This window comes from Physella acuta, unplaced genomic scaffold, assembly GCF_028476545.2.
Source record: "Physella acuta isolate Inbredline_101_S28 unplaced genomic scaffold, ASM2847654v3 ptg001700l, whole genome shotgun sequence".
NCBI lineage: Eukaryota > Metazoa > Mollusca > Gastropoda > Physidae > Physella > Physella acuta.
Window position 1 is genome coordinate 371,678 of NW_026733213.1, and position 26,597 is coordinate 398,274.

Genomic DNA, 26,597 nt, shown 5'->3' on the forward strand with positions numbered 1-26,597 from the left:
GTGTCTCATTAATAATGGAATCATCAATGAGATTAACATTATTTTGAATCATTTTTCTAAAATAATCTATTTATTTATTTTATTTTATTTTTTTACAAGAAAAATGAACATTTTACTAATCTTTTTTGATATAGGTATAGAAAATCAGCCATCCCCCCCCCCCACACACACACACTCACCCCTGACCAGTATGCATTTATTTTAACTTCAAATAGAATTTTTTCTTTGCAAATTATTGTTTCAAATTATCAGCAAATACAATATGCTATCAAATTGTATTTCCAATTTTATTTATTTAAAATAATATACATATAATCTACAGAAAATATGCATTAAAAGACAAGTCTCAATGTAAATAAGCATACAATTACTACATATTGTTTCCATATACAAGCACATGATTCTGGAAGATTTTTCAGAATGCCTCTCAGTTTATGCCATTTGCTGGGCTGGTGCACATTCTCGACAAATTCAGTTGATATCTACATTACAGAAAACAATAAAATTATTCTTTTAATGGATAGACTGGTGAATCAATGATGAGCACGTTCAGCCTCTCTGGCTGGTAACACTGTCACTTGCAAGGATAACATTTTTGTAACAGTTAAATGTAGATGAATGTATGTTTCGAGTGTGTATCTTAAAAAGGCGATATGGATCGAAAATTTAAGGTGGGTGTGCGCATGCGCTAAGGAAAGGAAGCAGAGAGAGGTAGATAGAGCGCGAGAAGGATGACGAAACTGAAAGTCGTGGTTCTAGACTGTAAAATCACCAATAATGTGGTTTGTATTTGCCTTTAATTTGTGCCATGAACTCAGTCATATAAAAGGGCCGTGACAGTTTTGTTGAAAATTTTTTTTTCTCTAACATAATCAACTGATTTTTTTTTTACTTTGGCTAATATTTTTTGAAGCTTACTTAGACCAACAAAGTTTGAGTTTTAAATTTAGAAGCAATAATTTAGTCATTAGTGTGACTTATCGGGAGATATAGGAGTCGATTTGGTTGGACCAATAAAAGGCATGGCTGTAAAGACAAAAAGCCAATGGTTCGAATCTATGGGCAGATGAAGCACGATAGCTGGGAACAACGAGCCTTTTAGGAGAGAAATCTAAAAAACGAAACAGCTACTGACGTGTAGCAAATCCAGCTAGAAAAGCAGGCTGAAAATCTGAGTCGACGGCCGTTATATTATGCTGTCACGTTACACTTAATTGTGTATGAGCAAATAATGTCCTATATTACAATTTGGAACGAAGAATAAGCACACAAAAATGGCCGCTTTATAAATTAAGCTAAATAAAAAATTGATAACGAATACAAACTACAAAGAGGCAAGACAAACACAAGACAATAACACAAACATTGAACAAACACATGACAATAACACAAACATTGAACTAACATAAGGCAATAACACAAAAATTGAACTAACACAAGACAATAACACAAACATTGAACTAACACAAGACAATAACACAAACATTGAACTAACACAAGACAATAACACAAACATTTAGCTAACACAAGGCAATAACACAAACATTTAGCTAACACAAGGCAATAACACAAACATTGAACTAACAAAAGGCAATAACACAAACATTGAACTAACACAAGACAATAACACAAACATTGAACTAACACAAGACAATAACACAAACATTTAGCTAACAAAAGGCAATAACACAAACATTGAACTAACAAAAGGCAATAACACAAACATTTAGCTAACACAAGGCAATAACACAAACATTGACAGTCTCGGGTGGACAAGGGTCAATTACATGAAACGTATGACAGGTGTAATGATCCCTAGCTAAGAACAGAACTGACCTTGACATTGCTTGAGACTGACTGACCCCATGTAGACTGTCGTTGTACCTGTAGGGCACGGCTGGCAGGTGAACCCAATGTCCTGGTCCTGATAGGTGTCTTTAGGACATTCCCTGCATTTGTCTGTCTTTGTGTCGTAGATGTAACCTTGTCCACAGCTTACTGTAATAACAAGATTAGGATCATCCATTCTGACGATTCCCCAGTAAATACATCCATCTTTAGGAAAGTTTATGCTTGCTTTCATAATCTATTTTCATAGAAGATATTTAGTCTAAGATTTTTTTGTTGTCGTGAGTTGTGTTTTCTGTGTTTGAGATATTTTCCCTGAGATATTCTGTATTTGATATAATTATTTTTTATTAAATTCGGTTAGAGATGGTTTTTTCCTGAGATAATTTGTACTGAGATATTAAATTGTGCTTAAAATAATTTTGCTGTTACTAAAATTTTGTTTCGGATCAGTCTGAAATATGTTCTCTTTGACATATGATTGTTGGGTGTTAGTTGTGTTGATTTGTTTAAATATTTTTAAAGGTTAAACTGTCGTGATATTTACTTGCGGAGATATATTTTTGTTAAGTGTTTATGTCTATGTGATATGTGCTGAGCTTGTGTCTTGAGATACACACAACAAACGTGTTGACTAACCACACGTCAGAGAGTCTTTCATCAATCTGGTGCCCAGGCCACACCGAACTTCCAGACGACCAGCCTTCACCTTGCTGAAAGTGCCGACACCAGGTAGGTCAAGGTCACCGGATGTCGACAAGTTTGACAGTTTTTCATTGATAGAGTACCTGACAAAGCTGTATGACGTCATTGTTCTGTTGACGTCATGATCTATTCCGATTTTAATGATGGGCGTCAACTGGAGACAAAGACATGTTTTTAAATTAAATTATTTCTTGCGGCCATATTTTTGTAGACGTCCTTACACACAAACACGTCTTAATCTGACATCAACTAATGTTTCTTGAAATTTTACTCGAGGATTTCCTCTATTAGTTTTTCTAAATGCTTGAGGCTATCTGAGTTTTCTATGACTAAATATTAGTCCAAATGTGCATGTAAATTTAATGAACCCATGTAAATTTAATGAACCCATGTAAAGTTAATGAATGTTCAGGTAAATTTAATGAATGCTCGTCTAAATTTCAGTATGTACAGCGTGTATGTCTGCGGAGGTCTTGCAGTGTTCTTTTCTTTGATTCGCGTCTGGTAAACAAAACCTCATATAAAATACAAAGTATTACAAACGTAAACTTTTCACCTTGTAGGCATAGACCAGGTTTCTCTTTGACCTTCGTCTCTTGGTCTGTCTGCCGCAAGTGACCTTGACCTCACTGACGTCAACCTTCTGGTCCGCCACCACCAGTTCTAGAGCTGTCAAGGCCGTGAGAAATTTTTCCTTGACCACACTGACGTCACTGCTACAGTTACCGCTGTAGTAGTAGAAGCTGGGTGACGTCATGACGTACTGAGGACGTACTGGGACTGAAGTAAACAATTGTAAATTTGGCTTTAAGTGGTGAAAACGTCATAAACCGTTAAATTTAACCTAAACTGAAATTTACGAAAATGTTTTGTTGAAATGGTCATATTTAGCTTGCACGTTCTGATCATGCATTTTAAGTCAGGAAGTTTGGACAAGAGGGGAATAACGCTGCGTGCTGACCAGGTCTGGTTTTATGACATAATTTTTTTTCTCCGGGAGTGGGGGAGAGGCACTTGAAATTTTCGGAAAGGGGGTGGTGCGGACTAAATATTCCGGAGGGGGGGGGAGAGGGGCGGGGGTCGGACACTGATAAAGAAATAGTTTCTATATAAATTCCATTTTGTTTGGGTAGTGGGGGGGGGGGGGGGCTATGCGCCCCCGAAGAAATGCCTGGACGAAACTCTGATTACAAAAATGAATTCATACCCAGACAGTTGGGGACAAAGTTAACTGATGACATACATGATTACTTACCCAGACAGTTGGGGACAAAGTTTCCTGATGACATACATGAATACTTACCCAGACAGTTGGGGACAAAGTTTCCTGATGACATACATGAATACTTACCCAGACAGTTGGGGACAAAGTTTCCTGATGACATACATGAATACTTACCCAGACGGTTGGGGACAAAGTTTCCTGATGACATACATGAATACTTACCCAGACAGTTGGGGACAAAGTTTCCTGATGACATACATGAATACTTACCCAGACAGTTGGGGACAAAGTTTCCTGATGACATACATAAATACTTACCCAGACAGTTGGGGACAAAGTTTCCTGATGACATACATGAATACTTACCCAGACAGTTGGGGACAAAGTTTCTTGATGACATACATGAATACTTACCCAGACAGTTAGGGACAAAGTTTCCTGATGACATACATGAATACTTACCCAGACAGTTGGGGACAAAGTTTCCTGATGACATACATGAATACTTACCCAGACAGTTGGGGACAAAGTTTCCTGATGACATACATGAATACTTACCCAGACAGTTGGGGACAAAGTTTCCTGATGACATACATGAATACTTACCCACACAGTTGGGGACAAAGTTTCCTGATGACCTACATGAATACTTACCCAGACAGTTGGGGACAAAGTTTCCTGATGACATACATGAATAATTACCCAGACAGTTGGGGATAAAGTTTCCTGATGACATACATGAATACTTACCCAGACAGTTGGGGACAAAGTTTCCTGATGACATACATGAATACTTACCCAGACAGTTGGGGGACAAAGTTTCCTGATGACATACATGAATACTTACCCAGACAGTTGGGGACAAAGTTTCCTGATGACATACATGAATACTTACCCAGACAGTTGGGGACAAAGTTTCCTGATGACATACATGAATACTTACCCAGACAGTTGGGGACAAAGTTTCCTGATGACATACATGAATACTTACCCACACAGTTGGGGACAAAGTTTCCTGATGACCTACATGAATGCTTACCCAGACAGTTGGGGACAAAGTTTCCTGATGACATACATGAATACTTACCCAGACAGTTGGGGACAAAGTTTCCTGATGACATACATGAATACTTACCCAGACAGTTGGGGGGACAACGTTTCCTGATGACATACATGAATACTTACCCAGACAGTTGGGGACAAAGTTTCCTGATGACATACATGATTATTTACCCAGACAGTTGGGGACAAAGTTTCCTGATGACATACATGAATACTTACCCAGACAGTTGGGTATAAAGTTTCCTGATGACATACATGAATACTTACCCAGACAGTTGGGGACAAAGTTTCCTGATGACATACATGAATACTTACCCAGACAGTTGGGGACAAAGTTTCCTGATGACATACATGAATACTTACCCAGACAGTTGGGGACAAAGTTTCCTGATGACATACATGAATACTTACCCAGACAGTTGGAGACAAAGTTTCCTGATGACATACATGAATACTTACCCAGACAGTTGGGGACAAAGTTTCCTGATGACATACATGAATACTTACCCAGACAGTTGGGGACAAAGTTTCATGATGACATACATGAATACTTACCCAGACAGTTGGGGACAAAGTTTCCTGATGACATACATGAATACTTACCCAGACAGTTGGGGACAAAGCTCCGAGGAGACCAGCTCTGGCTTGACGACATACACAGGTACGAGCTGGGTGCCGCCTCCTGGCGGACAAAGTTCTCGTTACACATGACCACACACACTCGGCTCGTGCCGTTGGTGACGTCACAGCTCAGGGCGCCGTTGTTTGGGGGTGGCAGGGGCTTGCAGGTTTTGGCTGAGAAAAACATGTCATGTCTTTATTAATGTAAAAACTCCTAGCATTGTATTATAACGCAAGTAGAAATGTCTTTAGTCGGCGTAGATTTAAAACGCTGGGAATAAGCAAAAGGAGAATGTAAAAGTGGGGGGGGGGGGGGGGGGGGAGGGGTGGTGTTACCCAAAAGCTGAATTACTTATCTTTTTAAAAAATAATCTTCAAATACCATCGGAACTATATAGTAGGAGCGTTAGTTTTACGTCAAAGAGTAAAGCAAGCTACCCTTACTGGGTGCAACATTAAAGATAAGGAGATAGCTGGGTGTAGAGGGGGTTGCAATGCTCTATTCAACTGTTACATAATGAAACGTTCACATGTCACACTTAGATATCTTACAGTTACAAGATGGCCGCGTGTTATCTGACCACGCCCACGTCATCCTCCCACCTGAGGTCCTGGAACAATGGATGGACGCTGGTCCTTTGACCTCACTGCCATCACGACAGGTCAGCTGACACGAGGAGCCCATCACGTGACCATTGGGGCAGTCGTAGACAATCAGGCTGTTGACGTTCTGTTCAATGTTGGGGGTCTTACACCTGGCGTCTGATGAAAGTACCGAAAAAATAGTTGTGATTTTTAAAATTAATATAACATTACATATATATATATATATATATATATATATATATATATATATATATATATATATATATATATATATATATATATATATATATATATATATATATATATATACTATCTGCATATTGGTTAATCTTATTTAATTGCATCAACTTGGGAACAGAACAAACCTAAACACAAACGAAAACACAAACTCAATAATGGCGCAAACACAAACACAAAAGAAAACGCAAACGCAAACGCAAACACAAACAAAAATACATATAATATACCACATTGAATGCGATAAAAACCTTACACGTGACATTGACGTGAAACGAGCACGTGACACTGTTGTTGCTGACATCCACTGCTGTCAGTGTCACTAAGGTCACGCCGACCAGAAACCTTGACCCTGACTGTGGGTGTCCGGACACAAGGAACTGACCAGAGTTGTCCGACACACGAGGGAAGTTGTAGACCACACGTGTGTCTTCTCCCACACTCGCAGCCTCTTTATGGATATCTCCATGGCAACCGTCAACAAACACTGGCGGCTGTACGTCTATGGTGAAAAATGTAATTAGTTTCTGTACAAAATTATCGAAAGAACATTCAAAACATGCAAAACTAGTCAACAAAAAAAAATGAATAATAAACTTTTTTATAACAAGCTTGTATTTAATAGTGCACTAAAAAAGGAGACAATAAATTATTTCCTTTAATTATATACTAATACACTAATATTTAAATAACTGTATATAACTGTTAACATTTTTAATACAATAGAGTTGCATTACTAAAACCTGTTGCGTGTATAACTGTGCGGAATAGTAGGATAGGATAGCCTACTAGTTTCAGAAATGAATAACTCATGAAAAATTAATTATGCATCCAATTAAGTCAAATTTAATGTTATATCGCATTGTTTTCAAATCTTGACCCACGCGCCGAATTTAAGATAAATTGGTCTAATAGAAGTACCCAAAATTTCGCTCGCCCGTTTCGATCTATGACAGACAGACAGAGGAAACAAATTAAATAAAAGCTACCTCCCAAAGAAATCTACCCCCATGAAAACTAAACTCACACCATTAGCAAAACAAAATACACAAAGCGCTCACCCTGACAATAGCCACTCTTGGTCCAGGTTAAATCCTCCTGACAGGTGATCTCCCCTGCCCCTACAGATGTGAAGCCAGGGTGACAGGCCAGGTGACAGGTGTCTTGGAATCTGGTGCCGTTGGGACAATTTACTTGCCCGCTTGCAACTTTCGCTGGGGGCTCGCAATTTCTGACTGCGGAGATGGGGTGGGGGTAAAAGTGGTAGAAATAATTTGTTTTGAATCTAGGAGCGAGAAGACTGGGAAGGTAAGGACGACATTGGATGAAAAACATCAAGGTGTGCTGCCCCATCGACCCAAGGAGCTTAAGGATTATTATGTGGTTTATTGATTGAATGATTGCATGATCGCATGATTAAATGACTGAATGACTGAATGACTGAATGATTGAATGGTTGAATGGTTGAATGGTTGAATGGTTGAATGGTTGAATGGTTGAATGGTTGAATGGTTGAATGGTTGAATGGTTGAATGGTTGAATGGTTGAATGGTTGAATGGTTGAATGGTTGAATGGTTGAATGGTTGAATGGTTGAATGGTTGAATGGTTGAATGGTTGAATGGTTGAATGGTTGAATGGTTGAATGGTTGAATGGTTGAATGGTTGAATGGTTGAATGGTTGAATGGTTGAATGGTTGAATGGTTGAATGGTTGAATGGTTGAATGGTTGAATGGTTGAATGGTTGAATGGTTGAATGGTTGAATGGTTGAATGGTTGAATGGTTGAATGGTTGAATGATTGAATGCTTGAATGATCGAATGGTCGAATGATCGAATGATCGAATGATCGAATGATCGAATGATCGAATGATCGAATGATCGAATGATATAATGATCGAATGATCGAATGATCGAATGATCGAATGATCGAATGATCGAATGATCGAATGATCGAATGATCGAATGATCGAATGATCGAATGATCGAATGATCGAATGATCGAATGATCGAATGATCGAATGATCGAATGATCGAATGATCGAATGATCGAATGATCGAATGATCGAATGATCGAATGATCGAATGATTGAATGATTGAATGATTGAATGCTTGAATGCTTGAATGCTTGAATGATTGAATGATTGAATGATTGAATGATTGAATGATTGAATGATTGAATGATTGAATGATTGAATGATTGAATGATTGAATGATTGAATGATTGAATGATTGAATGATTGAATGATTGAATGATTGAATGATTGAATGATTGAATGATTGAATGATTGAATGATTGAATGATTGAATGATTGAATGATTGAATGATTGAATGATTGAATGATTGAATGATTGAATGATTGAATGATTGAATGATTGAATGATTGAATGATTGAATGATTGAATGATTGAATGATTTAATGATTGAATGATTGAATGATTGAATGATTGAATGATTGAATGATTGAATGATTGAATGATTGAATGATTGAATGATTGAATGATTGAATGATTGAATGATTGAATGATTGAATGATTGAATGATTGAATGATTGAATGATTGAATGATTGAATGATTGAATGATTGAATGATTGAATGATTGAATGATTGAATGATTGAATGATTGAATGATTGAATGATTGAATGATTGAATGATTGAATGATTGAATGATCGAATGATTGAATGATTGAATGATTGAATGATCGAATGATTGAATGATTGAACGATTGAACGATTGAACGATTGAACGATTGAATGATTGAACGATTGAACGATTGAACGATTGAACGATTGAACGATTGAACGATTGAACGATTGAACGATTGAACGATTGAACGATTGAACGATTGAATGATTGAATGATTGAATGATTGAATGATTGAATGATTGAACGATTGAATGATTGAATGATTGAATGATTGAATGATTGAATGATTGAATGATTGAATGATTGAATGATTGAATGATTGAATGATTGAATGATTGAATGATTGAATGATTGAATGATTGAATGATTGAATGATTGAATGATTGAATGATTGAATGATTGAATGATTGAATGATTGAATGATTGAATGATTGAATGATTGAATGATTGAATGATTGAATGATTGAATGATTGAATGATTGAATGATCGAATGATCGAATGATCGAATGATCGAATGATCGAATGATCGAATGATCGAATGATCGAATGATCGAATGATCGAATGATCGAATGATCGAATGATCGAATGATCGAATGATCGAATGATCGAATGATCGAATGATCGAATGATCGAATGATCGAATGATCGAATGATCGAATGATCGAATGATCGAATGATCGAATGATCGAATGATCGAATGATCGAATGATCGAATGATCGAATGATCGAATGATCGAATGATCGAATGATCGAATGATCGAATGATCGAATGATCGAATGATCGAATGATCGAATGATCGAATGATCGAATGATCGAATGATCGAATGATCGAATGATCGAATGATCGAATGATCGAATGATCGAATGATCGAATGATCGAATGATCGAATGATCGAATGATCGAATGATCGAATGATCGAATGATCGAATGATCGAATGATCGAATGATCGAATGATCGAATGATTGAATGATTGAACGATTGAACGATTGAACGATTGAACGATTGAACGATTGAACGATCGAACGATCGAACGACTGAATGATTGAATGATTGAACGATTGAACGATTGAATGATTGAATGATTGAATGATTGAATGATTGAATGATTGAATGATTGAATGATTGAATGATTGAATGATTGAATGATTGAATGATCGAATGATCGAATGATCGAATGATCGAATGATCGAATGATCGAATGATCGAATGATCGAATGATCGAATGATCGAATGATCGAATGATCGAATGATCGAATGATCGAATGATCGAATGATCGAATGATCGAATGATCGAATGATCGAATGATCGAATGATCGAATGATCGAATGATCGAATGATCGAATGATCGAATGATCGAATGATCGAATGATCGAATGATCGAATGATCGAATGATCGAATGATCGAATGATCGAATGATCGAATGATCGAATGATCGAATGATCGAATGATCGAATGATCGAATGATCGAATGATCGAATGATCGAATGATTGAACGATTGAACGATTGAACGATTGAACGATTGAACGATTGAACGATCGAACGATTGAACGACTGAATGATTGAATGATTGAATGATTGAACGATTGAATGATTGAATGATTGAATGATTGAATGATTGAATGATTGAATGATTGAATGATTGAATGATTGAATGATTGAATGATTGAATGATTGAATGATTGAATGATTGAATGATTGAATGATTGAATGATTGAATGATTGAATGATTGAATGATTGAATGATTGAATGATTGAATGATTGAATGATTGAATGATTGAATGATTGAATGATTGAATGATTAAATGATTGAATGATTGAATGATTGAATGATTGAATGATTGAATGATTGAATGATTGAATGATTGAATGATTGAATGATTGAATGATTGAATGATTGAATGATTGAATGATTGAATGATTGAATGATTGAATGATTGAATGATTGAATGATTGAATGATTGAATGATTGAATGATTGAATGATTGAATGATTGAACGATTGAACGATTGAACGGTTGAACGGTTGAATGATTGAACGATTGAATGATTGAATGATTGAATGATTGAATGATTGAATGATTGAATGATTGAATGATTGAATGATTGAATGATTGAATGATTGAATGATTGAATGATTGAATGATTGAATGATTGAATGATTGAATGATTGAATGATTGAATGATTGAATGATTGAATGATTGAATGATTGAATGGTTGAATGGTTGAATGGTTGAATGGTTGAATGGTTGAATGGTTGAATGGTTGAATGGTTGAATGGTTGAATGGTTGAATGGTTGAATGGTTGAATGGTTGAATGGTTGAATGGTTGAATGGTTGAATGGTTGAATGGTTGAATGGTTGAATGGTTGAATGGTTGAATGGTTGAATGGTTGAATGGTTGAATGGTTGAATGGTTGAATGGTTGAATGGTTGAATGGTTGAATGGTTGAATGATCGAATGATCGAATGATCGAATGATCGAATGATCGAATGATCGAATGATCGAATGATCGAATGATCGAATGATCGAATGATCGAATGATCGAATGATCGAATGATCGAATGATCGAATGATCGAATGATCGAATGATCGAATGATCGAATGATCGAATGATCGAATGATCGAATGATCGAATGATCGAATGATTGAATGATTGAATGATTGAACGATTGAACGATTGAACGATTGAACGATTGAACGATTGAACGATCGAACGATTGAACGACTGAATGATTGAATGATTGAACGATTGAATGATTGAATGATTGAATGATTGAATGATTGAATGATTGAATGATTGAATGATTGAATGATTGAATGATTGAATGATTGAATGATTGAATGATTGAATGATTTTAACGATTGAATGATTGAATGATTTTAACGATTGAACGATTGAACGATTGAACGATTGAACGATTGAACGATTGAACGATTGAACGATTGAACGATTGAACGATTGAACGATTGAACGATTGAACGTTTGAACGATTGAACGATTGAACGATTGAACGATTGAACGATTGAACGATTGAACGATTGAACGATTGAACGATTGAACGATTGAACGATTGAACGATTGAACGATTGAACGATTGAACGATTGAACGATTGAACGATTGAACGATTGAACGATCGAACGATTGAACGACTGAATGATTGAATGATTGAATGATTGAATGATTGAATGATTGAATGATTGAATGATTGAATGATTGAATGATTGAATGATTGAATGATTGAATGATTGAATGATTGAATGATTGAATGATTGAATGATTGAATGATTGAATGATTGAATGATTGAATGATTTTAACGATTGAACGATTGAACGATTGAATGATTGAATGATTTTAACGATTGAACGATTGAACGATTGAACGATTGAACGATTGAACGATTGAACGTTTGAACGATTGAACGATTGAACGATTGAACGATTGAACGTTTGAACGATTGAACGATTGAACGATTGAACGATTGAACGATTGAACGATTGAACGATTGAACGATTGAACGATTGAACGATTGAACGATTGAACGATTGAACGATTGAACGATTGAACGATTGAACGATTGAACGATTGAACGATTGAACGATTGAACGATTGAACGATTGAACGATTGAACGATTGAACGATTGAACGATTGAACGATTGAACGATTGAACGATTGAACGATTGAACGATTGAACGATTGAACGATTGAACGATTGAACGATTGAACGATTGAACGATTGAACGATTGAACGATTGAACGATTGAACGATTGAACGATTGAACGATTGAACGATTGAACGATTGAACGATTGAACGATTGAACGATTGAACGATTGAACGATTGAACGATTGAACGATTGAACGATTGAACGATTGAACGATTGAACGATTGAACGATTGAACGATTGAACGATTGAACGATTGAACGATTGAACGATTGAACGATTGAACGATTGAACGATTGAACGATTGAACGATTGAACGATTGAACGATTGAACGATTGAACGATTGAACGATTGAACGATTGAACGATTGAACGATTGAACGATTGAACGATTGAACGATTGAACGATTGAACGATTGAACGATTGAACGATTGAACGATTGAACGATTGAACGATTGAACGATTGAACGATTGAACGATTGAACGATTGAACGATTGAACGATTGAACGATTGAACGATTGAACGATTGAACGATTGAACGATTGAACGATTGAACGATTGAACGATTGAACGATTGAACGATTGAACGATCGAACGATTGAACGATCGAACGATTGAACGATTGAACGATTGAATGATTGAATGATTGAATGATTGAATGATTGAATGATTGAACGATTGAACGATTGAATGATTGAATGATTGAATGATTGAATGATTGAATGATTGAATGATTGAACGATTGAACGATTGAACGATTGAACGGTTGAACGATTGAACGGTTGAACGGTTGAACGATTGAACGATTGAACGATTGAACGATTGAACGATTGAACGATTGAACGATTGAATGATTGAATGATTGAATGATTGAATGATTGAATGATTGAATGATTGAATGATTGAATGATTGAATGATTGAATGATTGAATGATTGAATGATTGAATGATTGAATGGTTGAATGATTGAATGATTGAATGATTGAATGATTGAATGATTGAATGATTGAATGATTGAATGATTGAATGATTGAATGATTGAATGATTGAATGATTGAATGATTGAATGATTGAATGATTGAATGATTGAATGATTGAATGATTGAATGATTGAATGATTGAATGATTGAATGATTGAATGATTGAATGATTGAATGATTGAACGATTGAACGATTGAATGATTGAATGATTGAATGATTGAACGATTGAACGATTGAACGATTGAACGATTGAATGATTGAATGATTGAATGATTGAATGATTGAATGATTGAATGATTGAATGATTGAATGATTGAATGATTGAATGATTGAATGATTGAATGATTGAATGATTGAATGATTGAATGATTGAATGATTGAATGATTGAATGATTGAATGATTGAATGATTGAATGATTGAATGATTGAATGATTGAATGATTGAATGATTGAATGATTGAATGATTGAATGATTGAATGATTGAATGATTGAATGGTTGAATGGTTGAATGGTTGAATGGTTGAATGGTTGAATGGTTGAATGGTTGAATGGTTGAATGGTTGAATGGTTGAATGGTTGAATGGTTGAATGGTTGAATGGTTGAATGGTTGAATGGTTGAATGATTGAATGATTGAATGATTGAATGATTGAATGATTGAACGATTGAACGATTGAACGATTGAACGATTGAACGGTTGAACGATTGAACGGTTGAACGGTTGAACGGTTGAACGATTGAACGATTGAACGATTGAACGATTGAATGATTGAATGATTGAATGATTGAATGATTGAATGATTGAATGATTTAATGATTGAATGATTGAATGATTGAATGATTGAATGATTGAATGATTGAATGATTGAATGATTGAATGATTGAATGATTGAATGATTGAATGATTGAATGATTGAATGATTGAATGATTGAATGATTGAATGATTGAATGATTGAATGATTGAATGATTGAATGATTGAATGATTGAATGATTGAATGATTGAATGATTGAATGATTGAATGATTGAATGATTGAATGATTGAATGATTGAATGATTGAATGATTGAATGATTGAATGATTGAATGATTGAATGATTGAATGATTGAATGATTGAATGATTGAATGATTGAATGATTGAATGATTGAATGATTGAATGATTGAATGATTGAATGATTGAATGATTGAATGATTGAATGATTGAATGATTGAATGATTGAATGATTGAATGATTGAATGATTGAATGATTGAATGATTGAATGATTGAATGATTGAATGATTGAATGATTGAATGATTGAATGATTGAATGATTGAATGATTGAATGATTGAATGATTGAATGATTGAATGATTGAGTGATTGAATGATTGAATGATTGAATGATTGAATGATTGAATGATTGAATGATTGAATGATTGAATGATTGAATGATTGAATGATTGAATGATTGAATGATTGAATGATTGAATGATTGAATGATTGAATGATTGAATGATTGAATGATTGAATGATTGAATGATTGAATGATTGAATGATTGAATGATTGAATGATTGAATGATTGAATGATTGAATGATTGAATGATTGAATGATTGAATGATTGAATGATTGAATGATTGAATGATTGAATGATTGAATGATTGAATGATTGAATGATTGAATGATTGAATGATTGAATGATTGAATGATTGAATGATTGAATGATTGAATGATTGAATGATTGAATGATTGAATGATCGAATGATTGAATGATTGAATGATCGAATGATTGAATGATTGAACGATTGAACGATTGAATGATTGAATGATTGAATGATCGAATGATTGAACGATTGAACGATTGAACGATTGAACGATTGAACGATTGAATGATTGAACGATTGAACGATTGAACGATTGAACGATTGAACGATTGAACGATTGAATGATTGAATGATTGAATGATTGAATGATTGAATGATTGAATGATTGAATGATTGAATGATTGAATGATTGAATGATTGAATGATTGAATGATTGAATGATTGAATGATTGAATGATTGAATGATCGAATGATCGAATGATCGAATGATCGAATGATCGAATGATCGAATGATCGAATGATCGAATGATCGAATGATCGAATGATCGAATGATCGAATGATCGAATGATCGAATGATCGAATGATCGAATGATCGAATGATCGAATGATCGAATGATCGAATGATCGAATGATCGAATGATCGAATGATCGAATGATCGAATGATCGAATGATCGAATGATCGAATGATCGAATGATCGAATGATCGAATGATCGAATGATCGAATGATCGAATGATCGAATGATCGAATGATCGAATGATCGAATGATCGAATGATCGAATGATCGAATGATCGAATGATCGAATGATCGAATGATCGAATGATCGAATGATCGAATGATCGAATGATCGAATGATCGAATGATCGAATGATCGAATGATCGAATGATCGAATGATCGAATGATCGAATGATCGAATGATCGAATGATCGAATGATCGAATGATCGAATGATCGAATGATCGAATGATCGAATGATCGAATGATCGAATGATCGAATGATCGAATGATCGAATGATCGAATGATCGAATGATCGAATGATCGAATGATCGAATGATCGAATGATCGAATGATCGAATGATCGAATGATCGAATGATCGAATGATCGAATGATCGAATGATCGAATGATCGAATGATCGAATGATCGAATGATCGAATGATTGAACGATTGAACGATTGAACGATTGAACGATTGAACGATTGAACGATTGAACGATCGAACGATTGAACGACTGAACGATTGAATGATTGAACGATTGAACGATTGAATGATTGAATGATTGAATGATTGAATGATTGAATGATTGAATGATTGAATGATTGAATGATTGAATGATTGAATGATTGAATGATTGAATGATTGAATGATTGAATGATCGAATGATCGAATGATCGAATGATCGAATGATCGAATGATCGAATGATCGAATGATCGAATGATCGAATGATCGAATGATCGAATGATCGAATGATCGAATGATCGAATGATCGAATGATCGAATGATCGAATGATCGAATGATCGAATGATCGAATGATCGAATGATCGAATGATCGAATGATCGAATGATCGAATGATCGAATGATCGAATGATCGAATGATCGAATGATCGAATGATCGAATGATCGAATGATCGAATGATCGAATGATCGAATGATCGAATGATCGAATGATCGAATGATCGAATGATCGAATGATCGAATGATCGAATGATCGAATGATCGAATGATCGAATGATCGAATGATCGAATGATCGAATGATCGAATGATCGAATGATCGAATGATCGAATGATCGAATGATCGAATGATCGAATGATCGAATGATCGAATGATCGAATGATCGAATGATCGAATGATCGAATGCTCGAATGATTGAACGATTGAACGATTGAACGATTGAACGATTGAACGATTGAACGATCGAACGATTGAACGACTGAATGATTGAACGATTGAACGATTGAATGATTGAATGATTGAATGATTGAATGATTGAATGATTGAATGATTGAATGATTGAATGATTGAATGATTGAATGATTGAATGATTGAATGATTGAATGATTGAATGATTGAATGATTGAATGATTGAATGGTTGAATGGTTGAATGATTGAATGATTGAATGATTGAATGATTGAATGATTGAATGATTGAATGATTGAATGATTGAATGATTGAATGATTGAATGATTGAATGATTGAATGATTGAATGATTGAATGATTGAATGATTGAATGATTGAATGATTGAATGATTGAATGATTGAATGATTGAATGATTGAATGATTGAATGATTGAATGATTGAATGATTGAATGATTGAATGATTGAATGATTGAATGATTGAATGATTGAATGATTGAATGATTGAATGATTGAATGATTGAATGATTGAATGATTGAATGATTGAATGATTGAATGATTGAATGATTGAATGATTGAATAATTGAATGATTGAATGATTGAATGATTGAATGATTGAATGATTGAATGATTGAATGATTGAATGATTGAATGATTGAATGATTGAATGATTGAATGATTGAATGATTGAATGATTGAATGATTGAATGATTGAATGATTGAATGATTGAATGATTGAATGATTGAATGATTGAATGATTGAATGATTGAATGATTGAATGAATGAATAATTGAATGATTGAATGATTGAATGATTGAATGATTGAATGATTGAATGATTGAATGATTGAATGATTGAATGATTGAATGATTGAATGATTGAATGATTGAATGATTGAATGATTGAATGATTGAATGATTGAATGATTGAACGGTTGAACGGTTGAACGATTGAACGGTTGAACGGTTGAATGATTGAACGATTGAACGATTGAATGATTGAATGATTGAATGATTGAATGATTGAATGATTGAATGATTGAATGATTGAATGATTGAATGATTGAATGATTGAATGATTGAATGATTGAATGATTGAATGATTGAATGATTGAATGATTGAATGATTGAATGATTGAATGGTTGAATGGTTGAATGGTTGAATGGTTGAATGGTTGAATGGTTGAATGGTTGAATGGTTGAATGGTTGAATGGTTGAATGGTTGAATGGTTGAATGGTTGAATGGTTGAATGGTTGAATGGTTGAATGGTTGAATGGTTGAATGGTTGAATGGTTGAATGGTTGAATGGTTGAATGGTTGAATGGTTGAATGGTTGAATGGTTGAATGGTTGAATGGTTGAATGGTTGAATGGTTGAATGATTGAATGATCGAATGATCGAATGATCGAATGATCGAATGATCGAATGATCGAATGATCGAATGATCGAATGATCGAATGATCGAATGATCGAATGATCGAATGATCGAATGATCGAATGATCGAATGATCGAATGATCGAATGATCGAATGATTGAATGATTGAATGATTGAACGATTGAACGATTGAACGATTGAACGATTGAACGATTGAACGATCGAACGATTGAACGACTGAACGATTGAATGATTGAACGATTGAACGATTGAATGATTGAATGATTGAATGATTGAATGATTGAATGATTGAATGATTGAATGATTGAATGATTGAATGATTGAATGATTGAATGATTGAATGACTGAATGATTGAATGACTGAATGACTGAATGACTGAATGACTGAATGACTGAATGACTGAATGACTGAATGACTGAATGACTGAATGACTGAATGACTGAATGACTGAATGACTGAATGACTGAATGACTGAATGACTGAATGACTGAATGACTGAATGACTGAATGACTGAATGACTGAATGACTGAATGACTGAATGACTGAATGACTGAATGACTGAATGACTGAATGACTGAATGACTGAATGACTGAATGACTGAATGACTGAATGACTGAATGACTGAATGACTGAATGACTGAATGACTGAATGACTGAATGACTGAATGACTGAATGACTGAATGATTGAATGACTGAATGACTGAATGACTGAATGACTGAATGATTGAATGATTGAATGATTGAATGATTGAATGGTTGAATGGTTGAATGGTTGAATGGTTGAATGGTTGAATGGTTGAATGGTTGAATGGTTGAATGGTTGAATGGTTGAATGGTTGAATGGTTGAATGGTTGAATGGTTGAATGGTTGAATGGTTGAATGGTTGAATGGTTGAATGGTTGAATGGTTGAATGGTTGAATGATTGAATGATTGAATGATTGAATGATTGAATGATTGAATGATTGAATGATTGAATGATTGAATGATTGAATGATTGAATGATTGAATGATTGAATGATTGAATGATTGAATGATTGAATGATTGAATGATTGAATGATTGAATGATTGAATGATTGAATGATTGAATGATTGAATGATTGAATGATTGAATGATTGAATGATTGAATGATTGAATGATTGAATGATTGAATGATTGAATGATTGAATGATTGAATGATTGAATGATTGAATGATTGAATGATTGAATGATTGAATGATTGAATGATTGAATGATTGAATGATTGAATGATTGAATGATTGAATGATTGAATGATTGAATGATTGAATGATTGAATGATTGAATGATTGAATGATTGAATGATTGAATGATTGAATGAATGAATAATTGAATGATTGAATGATTGAATGATTGAATGATTGAATGGTTGAAAGATTGAATGATCGAATGATTGAATGATTGAATGATTGAATGATTGAATGATTGAATGATTGAATGATTGAATGATTGAATGATTGAATGATTGAATGATTGAATGATTGAACGATTGAACGGTTGAACGATTGAACGGTTGAACGGTTGAATGATTGAACGATTGAACGATTGGATGATTGAATGATTGAATGATTGAATGATTGAATGATTGAATGATTGAATGATTGAATGATTGAATGATTGAATGATTGAATGATTGAATGATTGAATGATTGAATGATTGAATGATTGAATGATTGAATGATTGAATGATTGAATGGTTGAATGGTTGAATGGTTGAATGGTTGAATGGTTGAATGGTTGAATGGTTGAATGGTTGAATGGTTGAATGGTTGAATGGTTGAATGGTTGAATGGTTGAATGGTTGAATGGTTGAATGGTTGAATGGTTGAATGGTTGAATGGTTGAATGGTTGAATGGTTGAATGGTTGAATGGTTGAATGGTTGAATGGTTGAATGGTTGAATGGTTGAATGGTTGAATGATTGAATGATTGAATGATCGAATGATCGAATGATCGAATGATCGAATGATCGAATGATCGAATGATCGAATGATCGAATGATCGAATGATCGAATGATCGAATGATCGAATGATCGAATGATCGAATGATCGAATGATCGAATGATTGAATGATTGAATGATTGAACGATTGAACGATTGAACGATTGAACGATTGAACGATTGAACGATCGAACGATTGAACGACTGAACGATTGAATGATTGAACGATTGAACGATTGAATGATTGAATGATTGAATGATTGAATGATTGAATGATTGAATGATTGAATGATTGAATGATTGAATGATTGAATGATTGAATGATTGAATGATTGAATGACTGAATGATTGAATGACTGAATGACTGAATGACTGAATGACTGAATGACTGAATGACTGAATGACTGAATGACTGAATGACTGAATGACTGAATGACTGAATGACTGAATGACTGAATGACTGAATGACTGAATGACTGAATGACTGAATGACTGAATGACTGAATGACTGAATGACTGAATGACTGAATGACTGAATGACTGAATGACTGAATGACTGAATGACTGAATGACTGAATGACTGAATGACTGAATGACTGAATGACTGAATGACTGAATGACTGAATGACTGAATGACTGAATGACTGAATGACTGAATGACTGAATGACTGAATGACTGAATGACTGAATGACTGAATGATTGAATGACTGAATGACTGAATGACTGAATGACTGAATGATTGAATGATTGAATGATTGAATGATTGAATGGTTGAATGGTTGAATGGTTGAATGGTTGAATGGTTGAATGGTTGAATGGTTGAATGGTTGAATGGTTGAATGGTTGAATGGTTGAATGGTTGAATGGTTGAATGGTTGAATGGTTGAATGGTTGAATGGTTGAATGGTTGAATGGTTGAATGGTTGAATGGTTGAATGGTTGAATGGTTGAATGGTTGAATGATTGAATGATTGAATGATTGAATGATTGAATGATTGAATGATTGAATGATTGGATGATTGAATGATTGAATGATTGAATGATTGAATGATTGAATGATTGAATGATTGGATGATTGAATGATTGAATGATTGAATGATTGAATGATTGAATGATTGAATGATTGAATGATTGAATGATTGAATGATTGAATGATTGAATGATTGAATGATTGAATGATTGAATGATTGAATGATTGAATGATTGAATGATTGAATGATTGAATGATTGAATGATTGAATGATTGAATGATTGAATGATTGAATGATTGAATGATTGAATGATTGAATGATTGAATGATTGAATGATTGAATGATTGAATGGTTGAATGGTTGAATGGTTGAATGATTGAATGATTGAATGGTTGAATGATTGAATGATCGAATGATTGAATGATTGAATGATTGAATGATTGAATGATTGGATGATTGAATGATTGAATGATTGGATGATTGGATGATTGGATGATTGGATGATTGGATGATTGGATGATTGGATGATTGGATGATTGGATGATTGGATGATTGGATGATTGGATGGTTGGATGATTGGATGATTGGATGATTGGATGATTGGATGATTGGATGATTGGATGATTGAATGATTGAATGATTGAATGATTGAATGATTGAATGATTGAATGATTGAATGATTGAATGATTGAATGATTGAATGATTGAATGATTGAATGATTGAATGATTGAATGATTTAATGATTGAATGATTGAATGATTGAATGATTGAATGATTGAATGATTGAATGATTGAATGATTGAATGATTGAATGATTGAATGATTGAATGATTGAATGATTGAATGATTGAATGATTGAATGATTGAATGATTGAATGATTGAATGATTGAATGATTGAATGATTGAATGATTGAATGATTGAATGATTGAATGATTGAATGATTGAATGATTGAATGATTGAATGATTGAATGATTGAATGATTGAATGATTGAATGATTGAATGACCGAATGACCGAATGACCGAATGACCGAATGACCGAATGATTGAATGAAAGAGGTAGAAAAAGGAAAATCTAACCTAGCTTAAAATTCCAGCTTAATCTATGCTAATATTTACATTATCTAAGGTAAAGGACGTCACCTACGTTGACAAGCCGCTTCCTCCCCACCCCACAGGCTGTTGTCCTGACAGACGTGGAGAGGGTCACCCACCAGCTGGAAGCCCCTGGGACACAGGACCGTGCACTCTGACCCCAACACGTTCTCGTGGGAGCAGACGGTGGTCGAGTTCTGGGGCGGCTCAAAGACTGGACACACTTTCACTGGGGGGAGAGATTTGGTGAGGTAGTTGGTGAGGTAGTTGGTGAGGTAGTTGGTGAGGTAGGTGGTGAAGTAGTTGCACAGGCGTAGCAACCCCTCCTGACGCCTGGGGCGAGCTTTCAGTTCGGCGCACCCCCCTCCTCCATATATATATATATATAATACAGTGTATGATTTTCGTCCCCTAAAACTTTCCTCGACGCTAATGGCATTCCCCTAAAGATGCATTATTCTTTTAAAAAAGATTAGCAATATCAGGAAAAAAATAAACATCATCGGAGTTTAAAAAAAGTTTGTAGCAGGCGCTAATACGTTTATACAAATGACATACAATAGCAAATTATCAGAAACATGTATTGTACATATTGGAATACGACATTGGTATTTCGTTGACTGGTTGATTGTATAATGACACAAGCTAGATTAAACAAATTGCCATTCAATGGACATAACAGCTCGAAGTTGGAGATTTTGCGAAATTCAAATGTGGAATTCAAACGCATTGTCAAAAACATTCAATCTGGATATTTAGCAAAATTTTGAAGGAAAAAGTTTAAAATAGAGATAAGGGATGCTGGATTATTAGGGTTCTATTTTCATAAAAATCAAGTGAGTTTACTAAGTGTTAGCTACGCCTATGCTCCTTAGAAACCCGACACGAATAAATAGAATAACATCAAAAGAGTTTAGAATAGTGGTTCTTAATCTGTGTTAATTCGAACCTAAGCGGTTCGGTAAGACAGTTTCAGGTTTTCGGTCAAGACACACGCCCGACTCATATTATTCACGATCGGATTTTGTCAGTATGGACGATACAACTATTAAGAAGGGTTCGTTGAATACGCATTTGAAAGTTGTGGGGTTTAGTACCTCCAAATCGGTAAAGAACCACTGCTTTAGAGTGTAGTTGGTAGAAGATGCACTCTTATTTGGTCTACTTGTGGTCGTGTCTTTAGAACAGTTTTGATAATAATATAATACAGTTTTAAATTATTAGTTAGAATGAACAAAGTAACAAAGCAGTAGCAGTTGTCGTGTTAGTAGTATATTAGGTCCCTTTTGGGTATCATGGCGCTGGCGCAGAGTGGCGCAGCGCGCAGGGACAATGAGATATAGTAAAATACTCACCCTCCTGGCGCTGGCGCAGGGGGAGGGTGAGCCGCAGGGACAACAACATATAGTAAAATACTTCGGAGGAGGAGGGGGAGGGGAGGGGGAGGAGGTGGCGCAGGGGAGGGGGAGTAGGTCAGTAGGTCAGGTGAGGGGGGTGACCTTGTGACGTAATCACCACCGGTTATCTTGTGACGTAATCACCATCGGTGACCTAGTTACGTAATCACCATTTAAAAAAAAATTTAATGAGTTTTAATGAGTTTGTTTGTAACGAGTTTTTAATGAGTTTTTTAATTAATTAGATTTTAATGAGTTTCATTTTTTAGTTTTTTAATTTTTTAATTTTTTTAATTTTTTTTTTTTTTTTAATTTTTTAATTTTTTTTTTTTTTTTTACTTTAATTTTTAAATTTTAATTTTTAATATTTTTAAATTTTTAATTTTAACTTTAAATTTTTTAATATTTTTAAATTTTTTATTTTAACTTTTAATTTTTAAATTTTAATTTTTAAAACTTTTAAATTTTAATTTTAATTTTAATTTTAAATTAATTTAATTAATTCATTTTATGTTGTTAAACCTTGTCTTCCTAAATAATTTTTTAACTTGTTAAAGAAATTGAATGTTTAGTTAAGCATTCTGACGAGCGTTTTTTTCACTAGGGACGTTACTCGTGGCTGTAAACAAGACTGTGCTAATTTTAGAACAGTTGGTTTTCCTCTCGTTTCTCTATTAGGGAAGACACGTGAGCACGACACGCGACACATTATTTTTAAATGTAAACAAGAGCACACGGGGTGCACTTAAAATAAACCCATCTGCGAAAATGACAATGGCATGGTGACACCATTTGGAAAAAAACTCTTTCATGTAAATAAAATAAGGGTCGCTTTTGTTGTCACCATGATAATGTATACCTTTGTGTTCTCTCCGCCTTTACCGACCTGGTGTGTGTGTGTGTATGTGTATGAATGAGTGTACGTGTATCTCAAAAAAGTGTATAATGTCAACGCCTGGACAACAAGTCATAGTCAAAAAGGCCTAATTTATTACAGATCTATGAAAAGTTAAAATACTCGTTTCTCTATTAGGGAAGACACGTGAGCACGACACGCGACACGTATTTTTAAATGTAAACAAGAGCACACGGGGTGCACTTAAAATAAACCCAGCTGCAAAAATGACAACGGAATGGTGACACTTTTTGGAAAACACTCTTTCATGTAAATAAAATAAGGGTCGCTTTTATTGTCACCATGATAATGTATACCTATGAGTTCTCTCCGCCTTTACCGACCTAGTATGAATTTCCACTCCAAATTACCAATGGTTATTTCTTTATGGTTGTGAAAGAAGGTTGTATTACTCTCCTTGTAAACTAATTAATACCCTTTACATGTACTTATGTTAGGGAAAGTAAACTCGGTTGAATCAAAACATTTACTTAAATATATAGAGTTATAGAACCTTAAAGTTAACAGATGATGAAAAAATAATAAAATTAAAATTAACATCCACCTCCTCACCCACCTCACCCAGGTGGTGGAGTATTTTACTATATATCCTTTACGCCTGGTCCTGCTCCCCCTTCACCCACCTGCTCCCCCATGTTACTATGAGTCGAGTATGTTTTGAACGGTTGTTAAGTTTACAGCATGATATTTTAAAAGCCCTTGATGACTTGGAAAAAACGTTAATAAATAATTAAAATATAAGAAGACTTTTGTTCGAATTTTAGTGTGTGTGTGAATGTGTATACATGAATCTAAAAAAGGTGTAGAATGCTAGTACCAGAAAACCTAAAAACAAGGTAATGAAAAAAGCCCTAGAGCCTCCGTTAAGTGTGGTGCCAGCCATAAATACGTAATTACTTTTCAGGACCCATAAAAACACGTAGCCGAACGATGCGTGGGTTATAAAACACGTCAGCGCCGCATACCTGAGCTGTTGCTCACGTTTCCTATGCACGCTGTGAACCGTTACCTGTCGGCTATAAATCAACCTGGGCTGGGGAAAAAGCCATTCATCACTGCGCGGCACCTGTCAAAAACTCAACCGCGGAAAACTTCGCTGGTGCTTGAAAATCTTTGATGTATTGATTGATGTGTACCAGGTGTAGTTAATGGTTGGTGTGAATCTGCTAAACAACTTTCTTTCTTTGTACACATTTGTTGTGGTGGAGTATTTTAAACATACAAATAAACAAATAAAATGAATTAAAACAAACAAATTAAAACAAATTAAAATTTAAAATTAAAATTTAAAAAATTTAAAAGTTTTAAAAAATAAAATTTAAAAATTAAAAGTTGAAATTAAAAATTTAAAAATATTAAAAAATTAAAAGTTAAAATTAAAAATTTAAAACTGTTAAAAATTTAAATTTAAAAATTTTAAATTTAAAAACATTTAAAAAATAAAAAAAAATTAAAAATTTAAAAAATTAAAAAATTAAAATTAAAAAACTAAAAATGAAACTCATTAAAATCTAATTAATTAAAAAACTCATTAAAAACTCGTTACAAACAAACTCATTAAAAACTCATTAAATTTTAAAACAAAATAATGATTACGTAACTAGGTCACCGGTAGTGATTACGTCACAATGTCACCCTCTCACCTGACCTACTGAACTACTCCCCATCCCCATCCCCCTGCGCCTGCGCAACCTGCTCCGCCACCCCCTGCGCCAACGCCAGTTGGCGTAGTATTTTACTATATGTCTTTGCGCCTGCGGCTCCTGCGCCACCACCACCCACCTGCTCACC

The 26,597-nt window shown here is 34.5% G+C and overlaps 1 protein-coding gene across 1 annotated transcript; it reads right to left on the bottom strand.

Moving 5' to 3' along the window:
• Positions 1-233: 233 nt before the first annotated feature.
• On the bottom strand, positions 234-23,897 carry LOC131929974 (E-selectin-like). Its single transcript, XM_059286360.1, has 10 exons — positions 23,849-23,897; positions 22,546-22,722; positions 7,366-7,539; positions 6,561-6,806; positions 6,014-6,223; positions 5,444-5,635; positions 3,110-3,333; positions 2,488-2,707; positions 1,837-1,998; positions 234-482 (listed from the first exon to the last, which is right to left on the bottom strand). Exons 1-10 carry the CDS (start codon positions 23,895-23,897, stop codon positions 472-474), a joined length of 1,665 nt encoding a protein of 554 aa, XP_059142343.1. The 3' UTR covers positions 234-471.
• Between the last annotated feature and the right edge of the window lie 2,700 nt (positions 23,898-26,597).